The 18755-nt window shown below is 51.5% G+C and overlaps 1 protein-coding gene across 1 annotated transcript in view; it reads left to right on the forward strand.

The window, feature by feature from the left end:
- LOC147738031 (NACHT, LRR and PYD domains-containing protein 12-like) overlaps window positions 1-18755 on the forward strand; it is a 179771-nt gene that overhangs the window by 18601 nt on the left and 142415 nt on the right. Inside the window, exon 2 of the mRNA XM_086925018.1 lies at window positions 4922-5092. Coding sequence (XP_086781144.1) covers window positions 4922-5092 — 171 coding nt within the window. The remainder of the gene's footprint in view (window positions 1-4921; window positions 5093-18755) is intronic.

An 18755-nucleotide genomic window follows, 5' to 3' on the forward strand; every position in this document is an offset into this window, starting at 1 on the left:
GCCTGAGGTTGTAGACCAAAGGCTGGTGAACCAGTGGCAGTCTAGTCCTGTCTTGCAGACAGGGAGAGTGGAGAATGGGTACTATGTGCCAGGGGTTACTACCCCCCGCTCTGCGAATTGGCAAGGACCTGTGGCACCTGGGTGGCCCAGGGCCTGGTCCTGGCCGCGGACAGCTGAGGAGTACCAGTGGGGTAGCCCAGTTGGTCCTTACAGTAGCTTTAGAAGGAACCCTAGGGGTTCACCGTGGCATAGAACAGGAGGGTGTCCCGGCAGTGGCGGGCTTGCGTCCGTGTTCTATCGCCCCAAGCAGGGAAGTCCATCACGGTGGTGATTGTTCTCCCCTGCGTTTTGGCTGGAAGGGGGTTGTGTTGGACTTGGCCCGCAGGGCAGGTTCACCCCTAGACTTTTTGCCTTATGTGTGACCCTGTGTCAGTGATTTTTGGGTCTCTGCGCACTTTCCCCTGAGTCCCAGAGTGAAAGTGCGTGCGTGTAGTATGGCTGGCCTGCCCTCCCATAGGAATGCATGGGGAATGTGTGTGTCCCTGGTAGTTCCTGATGCGTGGGGAGTGCAGGCTCGAGTTTAGTATGTATAAACTCGTGAGAGTGAATGCTGCGAGATGGTGTCTGCGGCATGTATGTATCTAGAAGGGAAGTGCTACTTCTGGACATTGAGATATGTGTGCAGTGAGGGTGCTGGAGCGTGATTGGCTGGAGCTGGCTGGCATGCCAGGCTCCAGGAAGTCTGGATGGGACTGCCCGGTGGTGAGTGGGAGATTAGCATGAGTGATGTGTGGAAGGAGTGTACCTGTGTCCTGGATGGGCTGGGTTTTCCCCACACAATGCTGGCTCCGCCCCCCTGTGGTGTGTCTAACGACCCTAGCCTCCCCAGTGAAAGAAATGGGTGGTTGGGCCATCAAGAGTGCTCCAGAACCAGCTGCGACTGGTTTTCCCCCCACCCTGCACCCTGAAACAAAGGATTTGTCAGTATAAGAAGGGGCTGTGTCCCCACTGAAAATGTTCTACTCTTGGATCCTGCCAGAGGGGGCTTTTGCTGCTGCTGGGGCCAGGAGGACCGCCACTTGGGGTGTCTCCCTGCCTGGAGACCCAGTGTGCTGGCTCTGGCCCAGCCTTGCCCCCCTGCCTGCCTCCAGCCCCTGCTGGAGCCTTGTCCTGTCCTCCAGTGCTGGGGAGCACTGAGGATTCTTTGCCTGCAGCCTGAGAGCGCTGCTCTATGCCCTTCAGCGCTGGGAGCGCTGGAATCCCTGCATAGCGCTTGGAAGCGCTTTATTTTGGCCCTAGCGCTGTGTTTTCATCCTGTGGCGCTGGAGAGCGCCTACCCCTCGTTCTAGCGTTGCTAGCGCTTTGAGAGCACAGCCGGTGCCACCCGGCGTCTGATCGCCCCATGTGGCGGTTTTTACAGCGCGGGTGCCACCCCGCTCATTGCCGCTTTGTTTGCCCGTTTTTGTTGATCCACGAGGGAGCCCACTCCTCGGATCACCTGGGAAGCCGCCTGCCTGCCTAAGAAGCGAGCCGCCGCGCTGCCCACGGCGACCCGGAAGTCCCGCCTCCCTACCCCCAGGGCCGCGCTGCCATTGGCGGCCCCAGAGGAAGTCAGGCGGATTGCCACCTGACGAGGCCAGGCGGGAGACTGAGGAAGCAGCCGGCGCGTCATAGCCCGGCCGCGCTGGGATTGGCCCAGGCGGTCGAGCCCCCCCTGCCGCGTCATTGGAGGAGCGGAGGGACAAGAGACGCGAAGGAAAGAGACCCGCCGTCCCCGAGGGGAGAGGAGTCCCGCGCTGCGGCGAAGACACCCGGTGAGTGGCAGAGAAGGGAGAGGGGCGTCGGGACACATTGTCGGTGTCCGCCCCTCCCCCGTAGCGCGACCTCGCGCCTGTAGTTGTTCAGAGCCAGAGAGGCTCTTGCTGACATTTGTCTTCCTGAGTCCCCAGAGGGGGGACTCCACCGAAGAGCCCCCACGTGTTCGAGGGTCCCCCGTGAGGGGCCCTGACGCCCACATCATTGTTGAGGAGCCCGGAGAGGCTCCTGGGGGCCGTTTTGTTCTTGGAGCCCAGAGAGGCTCCAGCCCTTTTGATTTACGAGCCTGAGAGGCTCCAGGCGCTATTTGTTGAGGAGCCCAGAGAGGCTCTGGGGCAGTGGTTCTGGAAAGAAGTGCCTGAGCGAGGCTCAGGGCGCCATTTCTTGTCTGGAGCCCAGTGAGGCCCCACAGGGCCACAGTGGTGGTTCTTGAGCCCAGAGAGGCTCCAACATTGCCCTAACTTTCCCTGCTCCAGTTGCCCAGCACTTTGTGGGCAACTGCCACGTTTAGGCCCTGACATTGGGACACCGGGACAGTCACAGGTGGTGACTTGTGAGTTTGGCGCAATTGTTACTGTTTGTACACCTCTGAATGTTAATACATCATGTGTTTTATCCTTGCACCCCTATAGGTATTGTGACATGTAGGTGGTTGTTTTCTCCCTAGTACAGGTGGTGCTAGAGAGGTCCTGTTACCAGTGATTACTGGTTGTATGCTCTACTTTTATATTGTGTGCTACACTGATTTTACTTTCTGAAAGTGTTCTTTCTAAAAGTGCTGATACCCTTGACAGTGGTCCAAGTGGCCCTGTCCTGTACAAATATCCCTTGTAAATTCCGCCCGTGCCTGTTGGCACAGTGTAACAAGATGTGTGTTTTATCTGATGTATATTTATTATAATACAAAGGCTATTTTTATATAACCTTGTGTGGAGTTTTCCTTTGTGGTGGGCCTTGGGTGTTGTTGCTGGGTGCACGCGCAAATACTTAACTCACATCGCCTCCAAGTTTAGCCTTGCTGCTCGCGCCACGTTACCTAGAGGGTGAGCAGGGGTTATCTTGGCGTGTAACTCCCTTGCCCTGACCTTGGGAATGGTGATCCCTGACTGACCTCGACGCGAGTCTTGGCCAGCCAGGGTCCCGTTTCCAACAGACAGCTTTTATCTGTATCAAACCCCCTCACCGTCACCGTTGTATACTAAGAAATGAAGTTGATATGAGTAGAAGAGTGGTCAGTAACTGGTGAATTTCTGTGTTTTTTTTAGTTCAAAACATGTTGTCACTGACATTTTCACCTAACATCACTTTAACCTTTGTTTTTTTCAGTGAATTTCTAAGTTTTCATTATTATTAAAAAAATACTTTTACCATATTTAACTACTACTTAATTTTGGGTTTTTCAAGTGCATTTCTAGGTTTTAAAAAAAAAGTAAAATAACATCTTTTTTATGAAACACATTACAGTCCAGGAACCAGGAATAGTTAGTGCTCAGTAAAACAAAATGGAGTAGGGTAAAAGGAATGCCGGCTGGCGCTGCTACATGTCCCGTCCTCTTAATATTCATATGCTTTGCACCGTTAGCTCTCACTTAAAACAGATATATGGATGCTTTCTTATCTTTGAGCTCTAGGTCTGCGAGAAGTCTGCCGGGCGCCAGAACGGGTAAAACAATCCCTCGCGTGCACCCCAAGGGGAAGAAACCTCCAGTTCATGCGCTCGCGAACTCTCCACAAGGGTCTGTGTAGAAGGCTTCACAGGAGCACAAGGCCTTGAGTTATCGCATTTTAACAGGGGCAGATGTATATGGCAGAGTTTGATGAACTACTGACTTTATTTCTTACAACTCTATTCAGGGTGAACGCTTGTTTTTTATGACAGCATGGCCTCTCTGCTGAGACCTCTCGAATGCATAGAGGGTGAGTGTAAAAAGCTTTAGTGAGGAACTCACCCCTCTGCAGAGACCTTTTCTCTGAGTGAACCCAGGGTGTGAATGGGTTTACAAACAGCCATCTCTCTACTGATATCTCTGAACAGATGCAAGGGTCTGTGTACAGGGTTTAAAGAAAGGCCGGGCCCCGCGGTAACACGTGTTAACAGGGCACAGACTGTGTATGGTGGAGTTTGAGGAAAGACTCGCTCTATCTTATACAACTCCACACAGAGTGAATAGTTCAGTTTTATGACAACATGGCCTCTCTGCTGAGATCTTTCTATGGGTGAAGGCTGGCTGTAAAAGGCTTCAGTCAGAAACTCACCCTCTATAAAGACCTTTACTCTGAGGGAAGAGGGTGAAGGATTGACAGAGAGCAGCCTCTCCAGTGACACCTCTCAATCAATCAACTGATTCATCAGGATTTATAAAGCGCGGCCAATCACCCGATAGAGATCCAGGCGGAGCTGAGAAGGAAACGGGATGGAAGCAGGAGAGGGGGGGGCATCTGGAAGCAGAAGGGGGGGGGGGGTCGAGAGCACCAGAAGAGGGGGGGGGGAGGAATAGGAAAACTGAGAGATTGAGAGAAAGGCGGGAATCACTTGCTCTTTCATGGTGTGCTTCAAGTACACTAAAACAAGCACTGACAAAGCCAACGGGTCTGGCCTTGTCAGGCTGTGCGGATGATAATTAGCTTTTATGGCAGACATAGGTCATTGCAAATTTAAAAATTGAAATCATAACTGATGTGGTATTTTACTAATGAAGGTTTTAAAAAACAAGCCTTTCAATTATGCTCTGGATTTTATTATTGTTGATATTGATGAAGGAGAGGAGAATACATGTTTATCTAACCAACATTACAAGAGTGTATTAATAGACTGATCGCCGCAACAACTACCAAAGTTGTGAGTTCCTTATTCACACCTGAGCAGAGTGTCTCCAGCATAAAACATATATTTATATATTTATGTCCATTTAGCTCCACCTCTACCAGTCTGAGACCCCCCACATGAGGTTCCTATATAAACAGAGAGTGGTTGGATGTGTAAGGTGGGATGTGTCACTAGAGGGGAGTAAGTCAAGGACGGGAAGGAAATTAAGATAAAACTGAAGTTGTGATGCCCCAGTCTGTGCTCTGCTTTACTCCTCTCCATATCTCTTCTGTCCTGCAGGTTGGATGGCTGCTCCCTCACCGGTTCATGCTGTGAAGACCTCGCCTCTGTCCTGGAAACAAACACATCTCTCACAGAGCTCGACCTGAGCTGGAATGATCTGCGAGACGCTGGAGTGAAGAAGTTATGTGAAGGCCTAAAACATCCAAACTGCAAACTACAGACCCTGAGGTACAGAGCTGTGCAGTTCTTATCACGTCATTGATTTCTAAAATATACATTGTAGGTGGGGCTCACACATATATTTTATAAATGCTTTGAAATGTTTAAATGATTGCCTCTTTTCTGTTAATGTCATGATAAAGGCACCCATTAATAACATTTATGAATTAAGTCCAGTTTGTGAAGTGAGGGTACCTGAGCCCCAATCCATGCTCATGAAAGAAGCCCCTGTCATGGTGCAGAGGGGCACTTTTCAAAGCCGGTTTCTCTGGTATTTGGGGGATAAAATGGAATGGGTCTTAACTAGAGGGCAGGTCTGTTCCTTCCAGTGAGGGCGCCTCCCCACCAGTCTCCCTGCTGTTAACAGACCAGCTGCTGTATAAGAGGCTAAGGAATGTCAGTGAGACATGGGGGCTCTGAGGCCCTCTTCATTCTCTGTGGGGGGGGCTCCATGACCCTCTTCATTCTCTGCGGGGGGCTCTGAGGCCCTCTTCATGCTCAGCCGCGGGGGGCTCTGAGGCCCTCTTCATTCTCTGCGGGGGGCTCCGAGGCCCTCTTCATTCTCCGTGGGGGGCTCCATGACCCTCTTCATTCTCTGCGGGGGGCTCTGAGGCGCTCTTCATGCTCAGCCGCGGGGGGCTCTGTGGCGCTCTTCATTCTCTGCGGGGTCTCCGAGGTGCTCTTCATTTTCTGGTGGGGGCTCCGAGGCCCTCTGCATTCTCTGCGGGGGCTCTGAGGCCCTCTTCATTCTCTGCAGGGGGGCTCTGAGGCCCTCTTCATTCTCTGCAGGGGGGGCTCTGAGGCCCTCTTCATTCTCTGCGGGGGGGGGGGCTCCGAAGCCCTCTTCATTCTCTGCGGGGGGCTCCGAGGCGCTCTTCATTCTCTGTGGGGGGGGCTCTGAGGCCCTCTGCATTCTCTGTGGGGGGCTCCGAGGCCCTCTTCATTCTCTGTGGGGGGGCTCTGAGGCCCTCTTCATTCTCTGTGGGGGGCTCTGAGACCCTCTTCATTCTCTGTGGGGGGCTCCGAGGCCCTCTTCATTCTCTGCGGGGGGGGTCAGAGGCCCTCTTCATTCTCTGGGGGTGCTCCGAGGCCCTCTTCATTCTCTGCGGGGGGGGGCTCCGAAGCCCTCTTCATTCTCTGCGGGGGGCTCCGAGGCGCTCTTCATTCTCTGTGGGGGGGCTCTGAGGCCCTCTGCATTCTCTGTGGGGGGCTCCGAGGCCCTCTTCATTCTCTGTGGGGGGGCTCTGAGGCCCTCTTCATTCTCTGTGGGGGGGCTCTGAGGCCCTCTGCATTCTCTGTGGGGGGCTCCAAGGCCCTCTTCATTCTCAGTGGGGGGGCTCTGAGGCCCTCTTCATTCTCTGTGGGGGGCTCTGAGGCCCTCTTCATTCTCTGTGGGGGGCTCCGAGGCCCTCTTCATTCTCTGCGGGGGGGTCAGAGGCCCTCTTCATTCTCTGGGGGTGCTCCGAGGCCCTCTTCATTCTCTGCGGGGGGGTCAGAGGCCCTCTTCATTCTCTGGGGGTGCTCTGAGGCCCTCTTCATTCTCTGTGGGGGGTCAGAGGCCCTCTTCATTCTCTGAGGCCCTCTTCATTCTCTGCGGGGGGCTCCGAGGGCCTCTTCATTCTCTCTGGGGGGCACTGAGGCCCTCTTCATTTTCTGTGGGGCTTTCCGAGGCCCTCTTCATTCTCTGCGGGGGGCTCCGAGGCCCTCTTCATTCTCTGAGTGGGGGCTCTGAGGCCCTCTTCATTATCTGCAGGGAGGGGCTCCGAGGGCCTCTTCATTCTCTGTGGGGGGCTCTGAGGCCCTCTTCATTTTCTGTGGGGGGCTCCGAGGCCCTCTTCATTCTCTGTGGGGGGCTCCGAGGCCCTCTTCATTCTCTGTGGGGGCTCTGAGGCCCTCTTCATTATCTGCAGGGAGGGGCTCCGAGGCCCTCTTCATTCTCTCTGGGGGGCTCTAAGGCCCTCTTCTTTGTCTGCGAGGGGCTCTGAGACGCTCTTCATTCTCTTCTTTCTGTGCGGGGGTCTCCGAGTCCCTCTTCATTCTCTGAGGGGGGGCTCCAAGGCCCTCTTCATATTCTCCGTGGGGGGCTCCAAGGCCCTCTTCATTCTCCATGGGGGGCGCCAAAGCCCTCTTCATATTCTCTGTGGGGGGCTCCGAGGCCCTCTTCATTCTCTGTGGGGGGGCTCTGAGGCCCTCTTCGTTCTCTGTGGGGGGCTTCGAGCCCCTCTTCCTTCTCTGTGTGGGGGCTCCGAGGCCCTCTTCATTCTCTGCGGGGGGACTCAAAGGCGCTCTTCATTCTCTTTGGGGGGGCTCCGAGGCCCTCTTCATTCTCTGAGGGGGGGCTCCAAGGCCCTCTTCATTCTCTGTGGGGGGCTCCAAAGCCCTCTTCATTCTCCTAGGGGGGTTCTGAGGCCCTTTTCATTCTCTGCGGGGGTCTCCGAGGCCCTCTTCATTCTCTGGGGGTGCTCTGAGGCGCTCTTCATTCTCCGCGGGGGGCTCTGAGGCCCTCTTCATTCTCTGCGGGGGGCTCTGTAACCCTCTTCATTCTCTGTGGGGGGCTCCATTGCCCTCTTCATTCTCTGGTGGGGGGGCTCCAAGACGCTCTTCATTCTCTGACGGGGGCTCCGTGACCCTCTTCATTCTCTGTGGGGGGGGCTCTGTGGCCCTCTTCATTCTCTGCGGGGGCTCCGAGGTGCTCTTCAATTTCTGGTGGGGTATCCGAGGCCCTCTTCATTCTCTGAGGGGGGACTCCAAGGCCCTCTTCATTCTCTGAGGGGGCTCCGAGGCCCTCTTCATTCTCTGCGGGGGCACCAAGGCCCTCTCCATTTTCTATGAGGGGCTCCGTAGCGCTCTTCATTCTCTGTGGGGGGCTCCGAGGCCCTCTTCATTCTCTGTGGGGGACACTGAGGCCGTCTTCATTCTCCGTGGGGGGCTCCGAGGCCCTCTGCATTCTCTGCGGAGGCTCCGAGGCCCTCTTCATTCTCTGCGGGGGGCTCCGAGGCCCTCTGCATTCTCTGTGGGGGACACTGAGGCCCTCTTTATTCTCTGTGGGGGGTCAGAGGCCCTCTTCATTCTCTGAGGGGGGCTCCGAGGCCCTCTTCATATTCTCCACGGGGGGCTCCAAGGCCCTCTTCATTCTCTCGCTGGCCCTCTTCATTTTCTGTGGGGGGTCTGAGGCCCTCTTCATTCTCTGTGGGGGGCTCCAAGGCCCTCTTCATTCTCTGCGGGGGGCTCTGTGGCGCTCTTCATACTGTGGGGGGCTCTAAGGCCCTCTTCATTCTCTGTGGGGGGCTCCGAGGCCCTCTTCATTCTCTGTGGGGGGGCTCTGAGGTCCTCTTCATTCTCTGCGGGGGGCTCAGAGGCCCTCTTCATTCTCTGTGGGGGGCTCTAAGGCCCTCTTTGTTCTCTGTGGGGGGGGCTCCGAGGTCCTCTTCATTCCCTGTGGGGGGGCTCTGAGGCCCTCTTCGTTCTCTGTGGGGGGCTTCGAGCCCCTCTTCCTTCTCTGTGTGGGGGCTCTGAGGCCCACTTCATTCTTTGCGGGGGGACTCAAAGGCGCTCTTCATTCTCTTTGGGTGGGGCTCCAAGGCACTCTTCATTCTCTGTGGGGGCTCCAAAGCCCTCTTCATTCTCTGTGGGGGGGGCTCTGAGGCCCTCTTCATTCTCTGCGGGGGTCTCCGAGGCCCTCTTCATTCTCTGGGGGTGCTCTGAGGCGCTCTTCATTCTCCGCGGGGGGCTCTGAGGCCCTCTTCATTCTCTGCGGGGGGCTCTGTAACCCTCTTCATTCTCTGTGGGGGGCTCCATTGCCCTCTTCATTCTCTGGTGGGGGGCTCCAAGACGCTCTTCATTCTCTGATGGGGGCTCCGTGACCCTCTTCATTCTCTGTGGGGGGGCTCTGTGGCCCTCTTCATTCTCTGCGGGGGCTCCGAGGTGCTCTTCAATTTCTGGTGGGGTATCCGAGGCCCTCTTCATTCTCTGAGGGGGGGCTCCCAGGCCCTCTTCATTCTCTGAGGGGGCTCCGAGGCCCTCTTCATTCTCTGCAGGGGCACCGAGGCCCTCTCCATTTTCTGTGGGGGGCTCCGAAGCGCTCTTCATTCTCTGTGGGGGGCTCCGAGGCCCTCTTCATTCTCTGTGGGGGGGGCTCCGAGGCCCTCTGCATTCTCTGCGGAGGCTCCGAGGCCCTCTTCATTCTCTGCGGGCGGCTCCGAGGCCCTCTGCATTCTCTGTGGGGGACACTGAGGCCGTCTTCATTCTCTGTGGGGGGCTCCGAGGCCCTCTTCATTCTCTGTGGGGGGTCAGAGGCCCTCTTCATTCTCTGAAGAGGGGCTCTGAGGCCCTCTTCATTCTCTGAGGGGGGCTCAGAGGCCCTCTTCATATTCTCCACGGGGGGCTCCAAGGCCCTCTTCATTCTCTCGCTGGCCCTCTTCATTTTCTGTGGGGGGTCTGAGGCCCTCTTCATTCTTTGTGGGGGGCTCCGAGGCCCTCTTCATTCTCTGCGGGGGGCTCTGTGGCGCTCTTCATACAGTGGGGGGCTTCATACAGTGGGGGGCTCTAAGGCCCTCTTCATTCTCTGTGGGGGGCTCCGAGGCCCTCTTCATTCTCTGTGGGGGGGGCTCCGAGGTCCTCTTCATTCTCTGCGGGGGGCTCCGTGGCCCTCTTCATTCTCTATGGGGGGCTCTGAGGCCCTCTTTGTTCTCTGTGGGGGGGGCTCCGAGGTCCTCTTCATTCTCTGGGGGTTCTCCGAGGCGCCCTTCATTCTCCGCGGGGGGCTTGTGGTTCTGAAAAATCTGGACTCTGCTATATTATGATACCGAAGCCCAACACTCGTGTCAGAAAATATCATCGTACGCTGACGAATTTGGTATCGGCAGACCGGTAATGATCAAGACATTATGCCTGTGCATTTGCATCACGATCGAGTGATGCAAACCCCTTGAAACCGTCCTTTCTGTATTGAACCCTCGTGTTCCATTTTGTGAGCGGCATCCATCTTGTGATCGCCCTTACATAGTCGATTGACCGAGGCCAAATTCGAGCTGGAAGGACACGTACACCTTTCCTGACTCCTCTGTGACCTGGGCGAGCTTCCTCCACTGCCTCCAGCCAAACCCGTTCGTGCAGCCCCCAACCCACTGCGCAAGATTAGCATCAAGGCGCAACATGTCATAAACCATTCACTACACACAAACCACGCTTTATCATACACACACCTGTCCCTGTTTCTTCTTTATGACTGGTTTGACAATTTTTTATTGGGGTTGCATCCATATCTGATGGAAGTTCTGGGCCTGGCTGGGTCATCTGTCACAAACTGGACATACGAAAATGTAGGCTGGCCATCATGACTTTGCTTTTTCATTGTTGTGAAAATATGTATATGACCATACCATAAACCAAAGAATTCTTGCCTGAAGGTAGTATTTTTGTATAAAAGGAGAAGGCTGGTTCTGTAAAACGAACAGTCTCCTGAGAACCTACAAACCGTGCTGTTGTACTTCTAGGACGCTTGTTACTTGGTTGCAGCCAATAAAACTCGATCCTTGACATCACCTAGAAGACTCTGTGTTTCTGTGGTCCAGAACAGGAAGAACTCAAGAGGTCTTTGGGTGTTCCCCTGACACCACCGGGTTCCTAAAACCCCGGCACCTCAGTTGACACCCAACTCGGGGCGGTATCAAGCGGTATCGGTCCAAGCCAGATGTTCGTGAGGAGCTTCGTGTGAAAATTCCAGAGGACGGCCAGCCACTCCAGCGACGTGGTTCCGAAGGTCTTTGTTGCGAGGTTCCCCGCGTCCCGACGGCTACGAACGACTGCTGCCCTGACTATCACCCTGTTTTGGACCCATTGAAGTTTGGTAGAGCGAAACGATAGACGAGTCTTCTAGTGACGTCATCGATCATCAATACTTCAGTTAAGTATAAGTGGAGCGTCTCCCAGTCCTTAGTTTTATTCTTAGTTTTTTGGTATCCTTCGAGATACGCTTTGTTTGGAACTTGCAAGCGCCAAAGCCGAAGGACTCGTTTATTCACGAGAAATATCGTAATCGATAATCCTTTGAAGTTTGAAGCTAGACTAGTGAGCGAAAATGCCTGGTCTTAGCAGACTTGGAAACTTGTTTTGTCTGGGTTGTAGTAAGGACTCCCGATTAGAGGACTCGTGTCCGGTTCTTCCGATCGGAACTCCAACATATGAGTCTATGTGAAGCACGGAGTAGGCCCCATCACGTACAATGAAGTATGGATCAGATACACCCGCAAGGATGGTGTTTTAAAATGGCCCCAATACGGTAGCTTTGATACAGAGATACTAGATAATTTAGAGGTAAAACTTTTTAGGAAGAAAGCCCGGCCGGCGATGTTTGACTCCTTTCGCCTATGGCGCAAGGAAGCCAAACAGAAAGAAATGAAAGTAGCAAAGAAAAATAAAAGAGGTATGTCAATGGTACAAGCTGCCGTTGCGTACAGAGATAATGAGGAAGAGCAAGAGAGTGAACAAATGCTTAGAGGTAGGAAATTAGCAGTGGATAAATGCTACCCAGTTTTGCCACAGTAAAGGACAAGGATCAACAGAGAAAATTGATAGCGATCCCTTAATGTCCCATCTACTGAGTTCGCCACCCCCCTATGCACAAGATGCAACTGCACCCCCGCAACGCTTTGTTATACCACACCCCACTGCACAAACTCCAGTTCCTCCACAAGCACCAGCTCCTCTTCAGCTGGTTTCTACTTCCCCGGCGCAGCCCTCTCAAGGGGCCGCCGCCTTTGCTACATACTCCATCTACCTTTTCTACGACTTCGCCCACTGCTCCAACTGCCTATCCCAATACTGTTTCTACTACTGCCTCAACTTCTGATTTTCATCAGCCTGTCTTTTCTGGCGTTTCTGCCGTTCCATCAGCTTCTCCTTCTGTTCGACAGAGAGTAGCAAATAATGTTACTGGTCTTTTCTCACCTTTCTTTGGGTCGCCTAACACGACCCCTAAGACAGAACGTAGACAGTTGCGGAGTCGATTGCCTGATTATCATGAGAGAGAAGTGCTGAATGAGTTAGCACGTAAATGGGTTATTGATACTGTAAAGTATGACGTTCAGTCAGTTATGGAAGTTTTCCATCAGTGGGAAGCATCTACCCAGAGATACGTTTTTGAGCAAATGTGTATATTCCTTTCTGAAGATTTGGAGGGAAATGACCGAGAGTACAACATGAGTGAATTGTTCCGTGTGCGATTCAAGTTCGCAGAAGGCATGATTGTGGGTGCTGATGTTGAACAAGCATTAGAGATGTTGTTATCGTATAGGAGTAAAGGAAGCAATTCTAGATCACTGTCTGAGCATGACACGCCAGGTAGGAAAAAGGCGCAACAGTATCCCATGAGAGAGGTTCCCCCAGTTTGGAGGGAAGGTGATGCGAATGCAAATCCAGCCATTCCGCAGCATTTCCAACGTGTATGGGTACATGTCCCTTGGAAAAGATCTGAGGTTTTGGCTCTAAAGCAGACATTGCCTGATCCTCGTAAAAATCCTGCAGGATATTATAAGGAGTTATACCAGACTGCAAGCTCCTGTATCATGAATTTAGCCGATGTAGACATGTTGTTTGGAAATGTTGTTCCACAGCCTTTATGGGGAAAGATTTGTCATACAGATCATGATCAAGAGTTAGGCGATACATGGGCGAATATCGCTGCTGTCGATGCTAGACAAGTTGGTGGTGCTAAACCCGAGCCCTTAGTAGCAGAACTGCCTGGTAGGATCATCACGTATATGAAGACCTTAATGCCCGAATTGCATGTAAATTGGGACAAGTTGTCTGCATGCAAGCAGAAGAAAGATGAAAATGTGTCTGACTTTTTCACGAGGTTTGAAGAGACTTTCGCCGATCATAGTGGTCAGGATATGGCTACCGAGGGTGGCCAGAGATTATTTGTAGACAAATTTGTATATAACCTGCTTCTTGAACTGTGTAATAAATTGAAAGACTCAGAGAGTGCATGGGCTGTTTCCACGTCAGCGCAGATTTTAGCCACAGCCCAGTACTATGAGAATAGACGCAAAGACGAGCTAGAGAAGGCAGATAAAAAGACTAAAGAATTGAAAACTAAAGTCCTTCTCCAGCAAGCTTACCCGCCTCGTACTACTAGTCAGCACGATTATCAGCAACATCAGCAGTATTCGAGAAACTCGCAAAGAAACAAGCCTTCTCATCAGCGTTTACCGTATGGTCCGAATCAGTGTGCGCATTGCAAGGAAGAGGGTCATTTCAAGAATAGTTGTCCTGCTTTATTGCGACGTTTGAATGGTGTTTCTGGAGCAAGAGGTAGAGGTGTTCAACAGGCTCCTAGAGGTAGGGGCCATGGAAATGTCCCCCAGAACGCTCGTCCTTTTCGGCCTCAGAATTCCATAAACAGCTTTGACCAACAGAATAATGCGTTTTCCAGGACGACTCAGTACTATGCTGATGACTACTATGCAGAGAACAAGAAGGAAGGTAATGATTGCTAGGACAGCCATAGACAGAGAGAGGGAGTTGTTTCAGTTCCAGTAGACCAGAACGGACCTTATGTCGAGGTGATTACATCAGGTGTGTCAGAGTCTTTTCTGCTGGATACTGGTGCTACAAAAAGTTCTATGATGCACTCGAAACTTCCTGGCGCACCTCTGTCTGGCGAAATGAATGTTTCAGTAGGTTTTTCTGGCGCCCCGGTTAGGAACCCAACTTCTAGTCCTATGTCCCTTTCTGTTGGGCCATGTGAATTCTTACAACAGGTTGTGGTGAAAATTTGTTGGGATTGGATCTGTTGAAGAGGTTGTATGCAACCTTGTACTGTTCTCCTTCGGGAGTAAAACTTACTCTAGGAAAGAAAGTGGTTTCTCCAATATATTTGTCAAGAGAAAATATTCCAACGGAACTGTCTTCTCTGCCAGACATACTCTGGGCTACTGGTTCTAATGATGTGGGTCTCTTGGAAATAGCGCCATATATTATAACATTGAGAGCCAATGTTAGGTTGCCACGTATTCCCCAATACAAGATCTCTAGCGAAGGTGAAAAGGCGTTGTTAGAAATCACCTATGATCTGATTAAGAAAGATGTCATTGAAGAGACAACAGGTAACATCTGTAATAGTCCTGTTCTGCCAGTTTTAAAGCGTACCGATCCGTCTCAGCCACCTGTGTACAGATTTGTGATCGATCTTCGAGAAGTGAACAAAATTGTTGTGCCGCAATTTCCAGTTGTTACTGATATCACTTCCCTGTTAACGATGGTTCCAGCTTCAGCCACTTGGTTCTCGGTGATTGACTTGAAGAATTCTTTCTTCAGTATCCCGATTGCCGAGGAGAGCAGAGATATCTTTGGCTTCAATTTAGGAGGCCGAAGTTTCCGCTTCAAACGCGCCCCTCAGGGCTACTGTGAAAGTCCATCGATATTCAGTCAAGCTCTGAAATCACAACTTGACATGATTGTTCTTCCTGATGGTGCGACTCTTATTCAGTATGTAGACGATTTGCTAATAGCTGCAGATAATGAGGAGATTTGCAAACAAGCCACTTTATCATTATTGCGGCATTTGTGTGGCATGAAGCACAAGGTCTCTCTTTCGAAACTGCAATTTTGTCGACAAGAAGTGACCTACCTAGGTCACATCTTATCGAAGGAGGGAAGGAAGCTGACCCCAGAGAGAATTCAAGCAATTGCAAGATTGAGTGTCCCTAGGACACAGAGAGAAGTGCGTGCTTTCCTAGGCATTACATCATATTGCAGGCAGTGGATACCCAATTTCTCCCTGTTGGCCAAACCTTTGGTGGCATTAACTTGCAAGGATACACCAAAACCCATTCCATGGTCTGAAGATTGTCAGAAAAGCTTTCACGAATTGCGTGATGCATTGTGTTCGGCTCCTGTGTTGGGTACCCCCGACTACAGTAAGCCTTTTACGTTGTATGTCCACGAGAGGGAAGGTTCTGCATTATCAGTCCTGACACAGTCTTTTGGTGGTAAACAGCGTCCCTGCGCGTATTTCTCAGCAACTTTAGATCCTGTAGCTAAGGCATTGCCAAGTTGCTTGAGGGCCACAGCTGCAGCAGCTGTCTGCATCCGACAGTCTGCTGGGTTAGTAATGAATAGTGCACTGATCGTTATGGCCCCACATGCAGTAGACATTTTGCTAAACAGAACGAAGACACAGCACTTAACTAGTGCTCGACTGTCAAGTTATGAGCTGACACTATTAGCGAGCCACATACACATAAAGAGGTGTGATACACTCAACCCAGCCACGTTATTGCCCACTCCAACAGAGACAGATGAGGTCGAACAACATGACTGCTGTTTTAGGACAGAAGAAGAGACTAAAGGGAGAGTAGACTTGCAGGATACCCCTCTCCTTGAATGTAATGATGCTTTGTGGGTTGATGGCTCGTGTTTTAAATTACCGAATGGCGATACGACAGCAGCATATGCTGTGACCACTTTGCAGACGATTGTTGAAACTGCACGTATCCCACACAAATCTGCGCAAGCAGCAGAATTGATTGCACTTACAAGAGCGTGTGTGTTGGCAAAAGGAAAGCGAGTGAACGTGTACACGGACAGCCAATACGCCTTTGGCGTGGCTCACAGTTTTGGACGATTGTGGAGTGAACGTGGATTCTTGACATCGCATGGTGCAAAGATCCAGCATGATCAGTTAGAAAATGAGCTTCTCGAATCACTGACCTTGCCACTACAAGTTGCGATTGTGAAGTGTAGCGCCCACAGGAGAGTGACTGATGATGTTGGTCGTGGTAATGCTTTTGCGGATGAAGTTGCGAAAGAAACTGCGAGAAACATGATGAGTCGAATGTATGTCGCGGGTCCGGCAAGATGGGTTCCAGAGAAGAGCATGTGTGAAGACACAATTGAAAGTGTGAAGTCTATACAATCCGAGGCCCCCGAGAAAGAGGTGAATGAATGGAGAGAAAGTAAGGGTAGATTGGATGCGAATGGTTGTTGGGTCGACCTGTCAGAGCACCAGAGATGGCTGTTGCCTAATGCGTATGTGCTTCCAGTTGTTACAATGGCTCATGGAATGGCACATATTAGTGTGAAAGGGATTTGTAAGTTGTTGGCTCCAGTATGGCAGAATAGCGGAATCCCCAAATGTGCGGAGAATGTGGTCAAGAACTGTATGGTGTGTCTGCAGTACAACCCTGGTAAGGGAACCCCAACTCCAGCTGGTCATTTTGCGCCTCCAACGTATCCGTTCGAGGTTTTGCAGCTAGACTTCATCCACATAGAGAGGTGCGACAACCTGAAATATGTACTCGTTGTTGTCTGTGCTTTCTCCAGATGGGTAGAAGCATATCCCCTTAAGGACAACAGCGCTTTGTCCACAGCGAAAGCCCTTGTGAAAGAGTTTTTCCCCAGATTTGGAATGCCTCGAGTGGTCTGGAGTGATAACGGGAGTGAATTCGTGGGACGAGTGATGAAGAGGGTGTGTGAGAATCTAGGCATACACCAGAAGTTCCATGCTGCAAATCACCCCCAATCAGCTGGATTAGTAGAATGCTACAACGGCACCCTGAAACTAAAATTGGCCAAGATCCAAGCGAGCACTGGTCTTAAATGGCCTGACGCTCTGCCCTTAGCACTTCTATCCACCAGGATGACCGTGCACTCAAGAGTGAAACTTAGTCCCTATGAAATAGTTTTCGGCCGTCCGGCCAACGTATGGGGAGTGCCCAGGCCCACCAGGCTCAGCGAGGTAGAGCACCCTGTTTTGCTTGACTACTTATATGAATTGACGGCTAAATTGCGTGTTTTACACCAACAGGTCCACGACAGTCTGCCTCAGGCCTCTGAAGCTCCAGGACACCCCATCGATCCTGGAACTTATGTTGTCGTGAAGAATTTCCAGCGAACGAGGAATGACCAGCCCCGTTGGACCGGCCCCCATTTAGTCCTTCTCTCGACCAGATCCGCCGTCCGAGTTGAAGGGAAAAAACACTGGGTGCATGGGAACCACTGCAAAAGGGTTCCATTGCCCCTTCCCTATGACCGGTGGGTCCAAAAGGAAATTGCTGATTCTGAGAACGAAACGGTGCCACAATTTGTACCCTTCAGTGATGCGCGTTTGAAAGGAACTACTTCAGACAAGGAGAACGGTAGCATTCTGCAAGGATCTGCGCCACCGTCTATGCAATTGGACACTACTGAGCCTGAACTTTTGTTTCAAGATAACACGGCACCGGGTCGAAACCGCTATAACTTGAGGCCAAGACCTGTGATTAAGGACAAATAACATTTTTCCTTTTTGATTGTGCAGCTCTCTCATCTAGGTTACTTGCTCATTTTTTTCTTTTTCGAACCGCCATCCGGGTTCTGCTGCTAGGGTAGCGGTTGCCACAGTCTTTGGAGTGCAGCTGGAGACGATTAGGTCGACAGTTCTGGTTGGTCTGAGGGAGTTACCCTGGACTGAACAGAAGCACTCTGGAGCAGAATCAACCTCCCACCGCAGGCAGCAAATTAGAGGATGGAGTTTCCAAAGATGGAGAGACCTGCTAGATCAGCAAACTTTGAAAAGACAATCTGCACTGTGATGGCAAGAAAACAATTTTTGATAATATGCATTTTTATGTTGTGTAGCATAATGATGTTTTTGGTGGGCTATGCTCTGTTCACCTTCGAGTTACCTTTGTACACAGCACTCAGCCAACACCTCCTCCTACTGTTTCCCCTCACTCCTTTCACCCTCTACCTGAACACGAGTCTGCCAGAAGATTAGAATTTGTAAACAACTCATTAGTCCAACTCCTACACCAGCACCAGACTGTAATGAACACCACGAATTGTTGGGTATGTGGACTTATGCCACACACAACAGATAAGGGCATCCCATATTTTTTCCTGCCATTTAGTTACCACGGTTCTCGGTGGGCCTTCCAAACAATGTTCCTGTTTGCTCCCGAGCCATATGTCCGAGGAAGAAATTCAAGCAACAAGGCGCTAGTGGCAGGAATCAGAAACATGAGCAGAGAGATTGACACATATAAGACAATTCCCAGAGATGAATTAGAGCCTTACAGTAGATGGAACATCACTAGATATGGGATTTCCTTAACTGAGAGCCAGAAAGCAAAGAAATCCTCCCCAATTTGGATAGTACCCCATCAAGGTCACTTATGTATGCAAGGAAATGGCAAAAACCCCAGAGCTCAGTTAGGGAAGAGGGTCTGTACTGAAACTTATGTCTTCTCGTCCCAGACATCTCCTTCATTCCTGGCCGCTAAGGGTACCTACTTCGTCTGCCACGATAGGGCATATACATGGTTGGCCCCTGACTTCTCGGGCACATGTTTTATATCGTTTCTGCTGCCACCCACCTACACGGCCGAGGCAGATTACCACCGGACAAGGACAGTTAGGGGTGTCGTGAGTAAAGACGACACTGCGGAACAGGAGTTTGGAGATTTCGCAAAGGGTTTTCTGCCGTTTTGGGGGCCCATGGTGAACAGCAGGAACATTCGCCAACTGACGAGGGTAGTTAAATCCGCCGTGATTGAAACGGCTGGTGCCCTTAGTAACTCCTCCTTTTAAATCTTCAGAAATAATACGTCTGAAGAACCACATACGGATGAAAATGGACAGACTGGAAAGCCCCGGATGTCCTAGTAAGTTCCCCTTTGGTCGCCTGTCA

Source organism: Lissotriton vulgaris, chromosome 1_1, assembly GCF_964263255.1.
Source record: "Lissotriton vulgaris chromosome 1_1, aLisVul1.2, whole genome shotgun sequence".
Taxonomy (NCBI): Eukaryota; Metazoa; Chordata; class Amphibia; order Caudata; family Salamandridae; genus Lissotriton; species Lissotriton vulgaris.